The sequence below is a fragment of the Gavia stellata genome, chromosome 3 (assembly GCF_030936135.1).
Source record: "Gavia stellata isolate bGavSte3 chromosome 3, bGavSte3.hap2, whole genome shotgun sequence".
Lineage (NCBI taxonomy): Eukaryota > Metazoa > Chordata > Aves > Gaviiformes > Gaviidae > Gavia > Gavia stellata.
The window spans coordinates 23,721,756-23,733,616 of record NC_082596.1 but is presented as its reverse complement, the minus strand read 5'-3'; the positions used below and the strand labels follow the sequence as shown (position 1 = coordinate 23,733,616).

General features: G+C 42.9%; 1 protein-coding gene across 1 annotated transcript; it reads right to left on the bottom strand.

Annotated features, from left to right (window-relative positions):
- Positions 1-5,599: 5,599 nt before the first annotated feature.
- ZNF706 (zinc finger protein 706) lies at positions 5,600-11,107 on the bottom strand. Its single transcript, XM_059815283.1, has 4 exons — positions 11,047-11,107; positions 7,847-7,983; positions 6,547-6,654; positions 5,600-5,904 (listed from the first exon to the last, which is right to left on the bottom strand). The coding sequence occupies exons 2-3, from the start codon at positions 7,979-7,981 to the stop codon at positions 6,559-6,561; spliced, it is 231 nt and encodes a 76-aa protein (XP_059671266.1). The 5' UTR covers positions 7,982-7,983; positions 11,047-11,107; the 3' UTR covers positions 5,600-5,904; positions 6,547-6,558.
- Positions 11,108-11,861: the final 754 nt, after the last annotated feature.

Genomic DNA, 11,861 nt, shown 5'->3' with positions numbered 1-11,861 from the left:
AGCTCTGACATGTTTAGGACCATGAACTGACCAGGACGGAATATAATAGCTTCTGATAGCTTCACAGTGGGCAAACTGTGCAAAAAAGAAAAAAAAAAACAACAAAAACCCCTAAGAATTATTTTCAAAGCGTTGGCCTCAGCGGTTGTACAGTGTGTTATAAATGTAAGAGCATGGATCCTGAGAGACGGACAGGTGACTGGGTTTTAGATGGCTCAAAAGCCAACAAAGTAACATCTTCATTAGCAGAGTCAAAAAAACAGCTGAGGTTCTAAAAGGCAAATAGAAAGCGTATAAATAACTAGGGAAAGATAAAGTTAAGTATAGGTACATTACTTGATGAGGAAGGAAGAAAATGAAAGATAAGATTTACAAATAAGTAATAAACAGCACTTCTGACTTCAGTCACGAGTTAACTAAACAAAGCATGTTAAGAAGTTGGACGAGTAAGTTGAAGTATTCAGAGGACTTAGATGGTATTCAAGTCGGCAATAGCTGCTTACTCTTATCCTAGGATGCTCCAGCAATCAGCCACATCAGTGCACGTCATGAGCGTTGCTCTTTGAGAACTCACAGAGCACAAAAAAGGGTCCAAGAGAGCAGTGGGACAAACACAAGGAATTTAAAAAGAAACAGGGGACTCTGTCAGCAAACCTAAACCTGGAACAAGGCTAGAATAATTTTATAAAGATCTATTTAAAAATGCATATGGAAAAGTAACCCAGCAACAGCCAGCTAACATGGATTTGTCAGGAAGAAAGTATGCCGTACCCCACTACCATCCATTCCCTTCTTCGTGAAAACTGGCCTGGTGGCCACAGGTGCACGGAGTCCCAAGTCTCCCTGTTACTGTAAAGGCCTTTGACATCGTCGTTCTGTGAAGTCCTCACAGGCGAAATACGGGGCTCCAATCCATACCAACCGTAAGGAGAATCACAGCAGTACGAAATGCTCTCAAAGAGCAATTGCCAAAGGCTCACAGTGAACCTGGGAAGGTTCAAGCATGGTCCTGCGAGGCTTTGCCTGGGATCTATCCCATTCAGTGTGTTCATGAACAACTCAGACTATAGAGTAAAAGAGGACATCTGCAAAACATCCCCATGATACCATACTTGGATGAACTGTAAACAGCATACGAGACAGGTCTAGAATGCTGATCTTGATAAATTTGGTCTGAGATCCATTAGACAGGTATGCAGACACCAACTACAGAGGCACAAAATGGAGATTGTTAGTGGTACTGAAATGGACCTAGGATGTTTGCAGACCAGGAACTGAATGCAAGTCGATGTGATGCTGTTGCAAAAAGGCAAATATAATTCCAGTGTGCATTAACAGTACTAATGTATGCAAGTGCCGTAAATTAATTGTTCCACCTACTCTGCACTAGCCGCAGCCAGCACTTTGGGTCACATTTTGGACCATAAAATTTAACAGCACAGTCAAACTGGAGATGATCCAGAGAAGAGCACCAACAATCACTAGACTTAGAAGACGTGACCTATGAAGAGTGATTCAATTAACTGGGTTTGCTTAGAAGAGAAGACTAGGAGAACATGACAGCAATGTTCAAATGAGGGCACTATTCATCACATCTATTGCCAATAACAACAGTAAAAAATTGACTTAACTCGCAGGGATAAACTCTTGCCGTGCTAACTCTCCAGCTGTATGGTTCAACAGCAGTACACACTACTTACAAGGTCATGGGATCCCTTTGGTTGGAAGCTTTTAAGAGTTAGAGAAACACTTGTTACTTACAGTCTTGGCAGATTTGATCCAATCTCAGAGCAAGGATATGGACTAGATAACTTTCTGAGATTTCCCTTAGTCCTTACTTCACTGAAAGATCTCCAGCATTTAGTAACGTTTTGCACACCGTTTGCCATTTTCTAACAGCTATGAACAGGGAACACACAAATATATTTGCCATGCCATCAAAGTGCTGTATGGACCTTAACTTTATAGATGCAATGGACAGTATTGTTCAGAGGAAAGATGTGACATATTTCCTGAAAAACTTCAGACACTGCTTGAACAGATTCCTGTTGGATAACAGTGTTGGGACAACTACGGATTCCTCCTTTCCCAGAAACCCCAATGCTAAAAGCCATATAAGAGAATTGTAAATTACACACCCAACCTATTCCACCTTTTCGACAGCTACCAAGATAACACAACCCCCTCTGTCTCTATTGTGCCTTATATATATAAAAACTGTAGCACAATAGACAATGCATTAAAAAATTTACAAATAATTTTCAAAACAGACAGTAAAATTCCAGAGACAAAACTTTACACCCTCCCACTGTCTGGACTAGAGCAATATCGCTGATGATGCTACAGAATATGGAAAATCACATTCTGAATACCAGTCCAAAGCTGACTTTTGGGGCTGAATTCAAAGTCCACTGTGAAACCTGTAAGGTTCTAAACAGGTAAATCAAAGTCCCCCCCAAATTATACACAGCAGCATGGGTCTGAGAAGATACAAATACAAGATGACCTTCACTTTGTTTATGGATTCTGTAGGACTAATTGAGTTTACTGGTCAGACCTCGGGAAGACCACACTTCTAGTAAAGCCAAATACTTTCCAACTTGTTTCTGTGAAAACGGGTAACAAAAAAAGACCTCAAGCCTATCAGTATTTGCTGATAAAAGAAATTCCATCTATTAGCTCTTCTTATCAAGATGAGAAAACAGTTCAATATAGTTTACAGAAATGCTACAAATTCCTTCATTACTATGTGGTTTGCAAACCACCCCTGGTCATTAGCTTTACTTGAGCTGAAGTGTTTTCAGCTCAACAGCAAATAACCAGAAGAGATAGTCTCCAGGGATGTTTCAAGAGCACTGCATAAAGCCAACTATTTCCTTAAGGCTACATAGCAACTGTCTTCAACTTCTATTTCAGATTTTTCATGCAGCTTTTTGATAGCAAGAAACCAAAAACCCTTAGAGATAGGTACAGTAGAGGTACAGAGACTAGCCTAAGTAAGTCTGAGAAACACAAACTGCAAAACTGTTCTTGATTACTCAGCAGTCCCTGAGATGGCCTCATCATAATCACGTGTGCTAACTTTTACTCTGAGACCTAAATTGAGACTTTTTTCAAAACATTTTAAGCCCCGCTTAAAATGCTAATTCAGGTGCCATTTAAAGAGATTCCCAAAAGAGATGTGGGCTTCTGAAAATCCAGAATCACTTTTTAAAGCTGCTTCACAAGTATCCATGACAGCTGATGCCCATACTGACAACAGAAGAACCCTTTACCCAAATGCTGTCCCTGCACAAAGATGAATCTTTCTCAAGGGAACATGGGGAAACTTTCCATGCCTCTTTTTCTTTCTTGTGAAGTTACGACAGCTTCAAGCTCCAGGACTGTCCACAGCCAGGAAATTAATTTTGTAAGTGCAGTAATACTCGTTTTTAAAAGCAGGCAGGAAGTATGACATTTTACATTTTAGTTTTTTAATTCTCTTTAATCAGACACATTACAATGCACAACTGTGTCTTTAGCCAGGTAACAGGGTGCCATCCTTCAGATCAGGAAGAGATAATGGAGAACTCCTAGTCCTTCCTCTGACCTTTTAGGTACAAGGAGTATTGCAGATATTCTAAATGAGGATGATGCCCACATTTAGTATAGCATTCCCCCTATAAAGCCTTTATAACAATTCAGTGATAGCTTTCATTTATTTCTGTAATTGAGATTGCAGCAACTGCAGCTAGGCATCTTACTGAAATGAGGATCACCCTTGCCTTCTAATACATAAAACCCCCCATAATTTCATAGGGTATTTTCAACTTGCACATCATAAAGTTTTGAAAATACAATTCTAACTGAAGTTAACCATCCCACTAGTGATGTAGCTTTCCAGCTCTTCAGTGCTCATTGAGAGAGATTGTTTATGAAACAAAATATTTTTATTTAATGCTACACAATCTGAATTGAAGGAATAGAACATGTACTTCACCTCAGGACCAAGCTATAGGGATACAGCCCAGAACATTTTCCAAAGTAAAATCAGATTACCAAATACCAATCAGTGCAAGAAACATTTTTATCCATTTGCACTCAGCGTATTTAGACAAAACTACAGCATCAGAACATTTAAGTACCTCTCCCCCATACAGCACAGAGGTTGAGAGCAGATTTCTTGCCTTGTGGGAGCCAGTTTGTCAGGATATATGTATTGATAACATCAAAGAAAAATAAATGAAGCGTTACATTCTGATGTCAGGTGTACAAGTGCAGTAGTGGATTACTCTCAGAGGAGAACAACATTATCTATAAAAGTTAAGTGGTATACAGGTTATCCTAGAGTGACTATAATACAGAGAAACTTTATGCCAAAGTAAGTATTTACAGATACTGTCATAGCAAAAAGGACAGGAAGCTAGTCTCACAGAAGTAGTTCAATAAAGAGCAAATGAGTGGACAAAGACAAAGGCTTTGACTTTATATAATAAAATACCAAGTGCATTCTTTTAAGTGAATGAGTCTTTGAGACTATGGTCCTAGATTTTAGGAAGCCATTTGAAGGTCAGATGTACAGTCCTGCTGCATAGCAAGGGTTACTTGGACTGCCAGAATTTTTACATCCGTTGTAACCTCAGTAAATCACAGCAATTCTAGTATTGCTTCTTACTGCAAGGTCAAAACTAAAGCTCTTAAATAAGCCCCCTCCAAATGCCAAAGATGGGATTTTGTATAGCAGACCTTTTAGCACAATTCAGATGTTTCTCCACTACTTCTGTGCTGTACATCTGGGAATAGAACTGAGCCCAGAACACTTTAAGGGTAATTATGTTTTGCTGCTCAAATGTTCTTGGCCAGAGAGTTATTATCCAGCTTTTTCTTGTCAATGCAACTTTAATCACATCCGATTTCTTGAAGTAGCCATATTATTTTAGTTACTTTGGCTCTTTTCCAACAGGCTTATTTTAAGATGGTTCTGAAGAAAAGGTAGTCTTGAAGAGTTCCTACTGAAATAACCAGACGCATTTGAGGGGGAACATGTGTGGCTGACTGCTCAAAATATCATGAAAAATTGATTTCAAAACATTTTTAAACTAGGAGCAGAGTTGCTTTAACCTAGTATTTGCAAACATTTTTCAAGCCAGCATACCCAGAAGCATTCAGTCCTGCCACCTCTCAGCTTCCTCAGCCATCTACCGAATATAAAGGATAACAAGCATAACAAGAGTCTCTCCAGTGCATGACTTCAAGGAACATGATCCCTCACAGTAAAGGAATCCCATTCGAAATGGCTTGCAGTATTACACTCCAATACATAGGACAAAAACGTAGAAGGAAGTCTCACGATTCTCATGCAGCTTCTAGGGAGTCTGCTGCGCCTTGAGCAACAACTTGACCACTAGTGACTGGGCTCAGGCAGGCAGCACACCGAACAGTAGATCTGAGCAGCTTCCCTCTTCACTTAAGATTAATTTACTGTAATGTACATTACTTTCAGTGGAATGATACTGCTCATGTTTTGGCAGGATGGGGAAAATTCCACTTTGTCTTTTTTATTATAAGGCAGATAATGCAGAAAGTTGAAACAGAACTTCTACAAGGATTTAATCTGTGATATTGTAAAATCAAAGTACTACTTTATTAAATGAGTTATTTTACACAATATGAACATCAATATAATTACAATTGTAAAAAATTTTTTATAACAAGTATGGACTGATTTTTCAGGATTTCCAAATAGGGCACAACTGTACATTTACACAGAATTGTCTTTGCATGAAGCCCAAGAGGGAACAGCATAAAAATATGAATGTTTCTGTAGCCCCTTCGTTTTTGCTGATCAACAGTTTTAGAAAAGCAGCTGCAGGTTTGTTATGTAAGGTCTGAGAGTAGAAGAGTCAATAGGTGCCATGATTTCACCTATAAAAAACAAGAATAACTCAGTTAAGCTGAACTGTTACACAATGCTGTTTACCTTTATGTGAATGAAATACCATAATACTGTTTTTTACCTCATTTCAGCCTTTTATTATAATCACTTTCAGTTACAGACTAAAAACTGGCTATTGGGAAATCTCTTCTATAGTTAACGCAGAGGTTAAGTTTTATATTTGAATGCAGAAAAATACGCATTCACTTGCATAGCTTCAGGAACAAAAAGGCTCAATTGTTGGAAATATACTAAACAACTATTTCCATTATATGTTTTGTAGCAACAGACAGATTGTATTTAGTATATGTATTTTGTTCAAAGCAAAACTAACATTTCAAAGCAAGAACTAAATAATAAAGTATTCCTACAACTCTAAGGATGACCATTTGAAATAACATTAATCCCTTTTAAAACAACCTCCACGCACAGTGAAATGCCACAGCCATTTCACGTATGTACGGATTAGCTTGCTTCTCCTATGTAACAGTTCAGGGCAATAACTTTAACCTACAGTTAATTTTTCACATTATAGGAAATGAAGCAAGTTTTAAGTCCCAGTTGGTCGTGGTAAAAAACCTGATCCATAATATACCTTTCTCAAACAATCATTTAAAAATTAAGGTAATGACCTGTAGACAACTTTACGCCTGAACATCAGCCAATTCTGGAGGAAGTGGAGTCTTAGGATGCTTGCTTTCAAAGTGCTGTTTGAAGGTCTTGGGATCCGGCATTTGTGTCTGATTAAAGAGAGACATTTAACTTTATGCACAGTATAAGCGTTAAATGATACCACAAAACCTGTTCCCCCCTATGTTTTATTTTCTTTCTCCTGAAGCAAATTGTCTCCTCAATGACACTGCTCTAGTGACAGAAGCACTGTTAGTTTAGCTGCAAATTAAGACAGAATATTTAACCTCAGATTTGCAGAGAGGTGCTTTTAAGCACTAGTATCACACTCTTTTGGCAGGTTCATCAACGTTATTATTCCTGCTAGAAACCTCCCTGCAGATCTTACACTTCACATGCTGGTTTGGTGGAAAACCTACCTCCTTACCATCTTCTTTTTCAACCTAAAAGATAAATGTTTATCCTTTTCAGAATCAAATCTTTACAAAAGCTATTTCTTTTGTTTATCAATAGGCCAAAGAGTTATGTGGCATAGACTGATTCTCTATGTGGCACGAGCTATCTCAGACCATTGCTACTACACAGTTGCAGGCATCAACTGCCCAAAGCGATTGCTGCTACAGCCTGATTTCACAAGAAGAGGAGCTGGTTACAAGTACTTAAGTGAGCAGCCCTTAATTTGGAATCTTAAGACATTCAAAGTGACAAATCTATTCTGGGACTGACCATTTAAGTGAAAATGGCAAGTTTATCCTTCAGCTCCAAAATGAGCACATTCAAGAAAACCAGCCAGAAGGAAAGTATAATCTGATTAGTGTTTGCATTTCTGTTCTCTTGTCAAGTCATTTATTCTAGTAGAAGTTACTGTGTATCAAACTTATACTAAAGCTTTTGGCACCACCACTTTTCCTTTCCACATTAACATCAATAACCAGTGATTCTAAGATGGGCCAATTCCACCACAAAGAGAAGATGTTTCCATTTGGGGATTAAACAGGAAGTGATCTCCCACTTTCTACATTTTATATGTCATACTAACAGCACATGCAGACCCCTGCAATTCAAAAAGCAAGACAACTACCCAAACAGATCTGTACATGACCTCTCAGATTTTCTCGTATCTATCAGTACAGCTGAGTAATCTGTAAGCAAGTCACGTAACGGATGTAAATGCTTACAGCAACAAGCTAGATAGCCACTTAAGAAGTATTTTAGTTTCCACTATATAATCTTCTGCAAATTCTGCTCTAGGCTGGAAGACAGACCTGCCTACGATAATATTTTGTCTTCAGTTCCTCTTACCCTACAGACAGTGCAGGTATATATCAAGGCAGCTTTGGCTGCAGCCTTCTGATCATGTCCTTGTTTCTTTTTTTGCTCAGCTTGCTTTTTGGCATTTTTCTGCTGCGACTGAATCTTCTGCTGTCCACGAGCCATATCTACAAACAAAAAGAAGACATTTAGTCTACAAATGTGCGAAACCACTGCTGCTAGCTGACTCAGAAGCCGTAACCATGAGCATAAAGCAGTCATGCGCTCTGTCCATAAGGCCTACAACTCCCATAATTCATATACAAGACATCTGTAAAGACTCTCTAGTTTTAGTATCTTTCTTAAAATACGCACCAGAATTATTTAGTCCATTCTAAGGTTTCTTCCTCTACAAAGCTGCAAGGTCTACTTTTGAAAAATGTTTTTAATAGAACAATTAATGTTTACTTTATAGTTAATAGAAACTTATTCTCTATTTCCACAGGTACAGTAAAATTTAGGGGGTTTGTTGTTCTTTTTTTTTTTTTTTTTAAAAAGCTTAAGACTCAACCTTTATTTCTGGAACTTGAAACAGGTTCCAAGAAAGGCAAATCAAAGTATTACCCAAGGTGTATTACTGTCTTCTGGTATATGTGCTTGTAATCTGCTCTGGAGTTGGGAATGGCAAGAACAATAGGTCATCCCTCTTTATTCAAGGCTATTTTTACAGGTGACCATCCTTCTTGATTTCCAGCTGACTTTTCCATGCATATATACTTCTTAAAAAGAAGTAAAATTGCCCCTGTCAGAAGCCATTACTCTATACAACACAGCAGCATAAAGGAAGCAAATGCTATTGTCACCTGCCATTAGAAGGTCCACCACAACAAGAAATAAGCTACAAAAGTCACATTTCAGGGAGCAGCAAAACAGCCTATTTTACAACAGCAATGCTCAACCTGCATGCAGCCCACTAGGCCACCCAATTCCGCTTGCACCCCACCCCCAGATCAGACACCAGGCAGGATTTGGGACCATCAACAGAGCCAGCTTCAGAGCATGGTTATATAACCCAGCAGCCCACTTGCCGCTATTATCTTTCTCACAGTCCCTCATGGCCCACGCACAACCCAGTTGTGTGGCTTTCAGAGAAGCGCAAGACTTATTATGCAAGGACAGGACAGCCAGTGAAGTCTATTATTTTCAGGACAACTAGTAAAGCCTAACGTTCCCAGGAGGTTGGCTGGTTGGTCACTGCCCCTCTACAATGCCCCCTGGCATTTGCTGCAAGTTTGGTACTCATGAAACACACTGCGTGGCTACAACAGGTCCGTCATGCAACCCTTCCCACAAGGACAGATGGCCTTCCACTGCAAGAGGGAGAACAGCCTGTCCAAACAAAGACTGACCTCCAGTAAATATACATGAAAAGCCCTTAAAAGTATTATGAAAATGAAGCTTCTATGACATATCAACTACATCTGGAAATTCACTAGTATTGCAAGAATTTCTAGACATGTAGCATGACAGTGCTTAACACTGAGCAAAAATAAGGTCCTGAGACCCAAAACAGTTCTTGTGGATCGAGAGGCACCTCTCAGGCCACAGTCCAGTTCTTTCATGGCATTTAACACCATCATGTAATCCTTTGCAGAAATATTACACCACATCTTTAGCGTTCCCCCCTCTTTCCCCCATCAGCTTCTCTAAAGGATAATTTATAAGTCCATATAGCTAACAAAATCAAACACAAGAGAACACATATTCTATTAACAAGCACACAGAAATACATGTGGCATTCAACAGTTTCGATAAGATACAGCATTAAATATTAATAAGGCTAAAAATACCAGTCTATGTTTCATTGTATGCTACAGTTACTCTGAAACATCCCAGCCAGGGCCTCACACTGTTTACATACAGCATGGCTCAACGAGAACACTGAACTCCCATTAACAAAAAAAAAAAAAAAGAAAAAAAAGAAAGAAGAGATATTGCCAATAGCTTTGCATACACTAGAAAGAACTGTAGGTTTTATTTCGGTTCTATTTTACTAGCATTACAGTAATCATCCAGAAGTCAGGGGGTTCCCGCTAGAAAATACTCAGATGTAATAAAAAAGAGTGATTTTCATAAAGTGTTTGTGTATTGCTTTGTATTTTAGTCCCTTGATAAGAGCTTGTTAAGTAGTACAGTGCAACAGACAACCATGCTGAGGTTGTATGTATTTGCCAACTACTGGTTTGAGTTAAGACAAACAAGAAAACACGAACAAAAACATCTGCTTAAAAATATCAACCTCCATATGATGCCTGAGACCAAAAATCCAAGAGTTTGAATACTGCAAGTTACACTCATACAGTTGAAACACCCAGACTGAATGCTCAATTACTGGAAAATTAAGATTATTTGGACTACCAGTATACTAAGAAAGCGACAAAAATAATCACAAAGTTCATTTAAAAGAACGATGAGCTCATCTACAAGGCTAAATCTGTATTTCAGTTGCACAACACAGATAAGTGTTGTTTTCCTTATCAGGCACACCTTCAGACAGCCCAGCAAACAGGCCTGCTGTTTTGAAACAAAAATGTGTGAGCACACAGGAAGCCTAACACCACAGAAAAATTTGCTGCCAAGTCATAATGGTAACAGCACGGGCATTACAGGGCAGCGAGGCTGAAGCCTGCAGCACGTTAATGCCTCACACAGGGTCATTTCCTTGTAAGTAACCAGAACCCGAGCAGAGAGTTTCAAGTCCTAAAACTGGACACCGACAGCTGCTTCCGCTGTCACTTCCAGAAACAAACGGCAGCTTGAGGTACCCTGGCTTCCCCGGCCAGGCGGAGACGGGCTTGGGCCGGAGAAGCAGCAAGCTCGGCCTTCGCCCACCACCACTGCGAGGTAAGCCCCTGACTGGGCCCGGCCTGAGGCGCGAAGGGGCAGGGGGAGGCCGCGGCATCCCGGGCGGGCCTCGCGGGGCTGGGGGCGGCCGCAGCTCGGCCAGCCCCACCACGTGCCCCGCGGGAAGGGGCCGAGGAAGGAAGAGGGCCCCAGTGCGGAGCCCCAGCCGCGGGGAGGCGGCCTGCGGCAGGCCGGCAGCAGAGCGCGCCTCGCTGCCGGGCCACCCCCTTCCCCCCGGGGCGGGCCTGCTCCGCCGCGCCACAGCCAGGCCCGCTCCCCCACACGCACTGCGACCCCCGCCACGCCCGCCCCGCCCCGCCGCGCGAGGGACCGGGCCCGCCGCTCACCCGGCCTAGGAGTCCGGCCTGGGCGGCCCTGGCGAGCGGGTGGAGAAGGCTCCGCGCGGCCCCGCAGCAGCCGCCGCCGCCTGCCTGAGAGGAGGAGGTGGAGGAGGAGGAGGAGGAGGAGGAGGAGGAGGACGGGGCGCCAGCAGTGCGCATGCGCAGCCCCGCCCCGGCGCCCGCACTGCCCGGCCCTGCCGGCGCGCGACCCGTCCCCGCGGGCCAATGGCGGCGCCCGCCCGTTACATAAAGCGGGGGGGGAGGGGAGAGGTGGGCGCTGCGGCCGCACTGACCTCGACGGGGGGACGGGGCGGGGCGAGGCTCGGGCTCTGCCGGACGGCGCTGGACTGTCCCGAGCGCGCGCTGCCCGCCCCGCTGTGAGGGGAGCCTGGGCGGCCGGGGGGGCCGCGGCTGTCGCCTGTCCCCGGCGTCGGGTCCCGGCAGCGAAGGCTCCCCCCGACAGCCGGGCGGCTGGGGCTGCGAATCCCCGTCCTAGGGGCGCCGGGCGGAGGCAGGGCTGGACCCGGGGACCCTGCCTCGGCCCTGAGGAGGCTGCGCTGTCTTTGGGGCAGGGGCGCGCTCGTACGCCGTGCGGGCCGAAGTCCCGTTAACGCTCAGCGTTGCGAGGGGTCCGGCGCTCGGAAGAAGATGAGAGAGACGACGACGCTGCAGTCAGAGAGCACTGCGCTGTAGCAGAGATAGAGCCGGGATAGGCAGCCTAGCTCTGACCGCTTGGTTCCCGAGGGCCGGAAGGCGTTAGCCCCAGCTGAGCCCTGGGAAGCAGCAGGTCGGTCTCTAACGAGCTCCGTCTGCTGCCGACG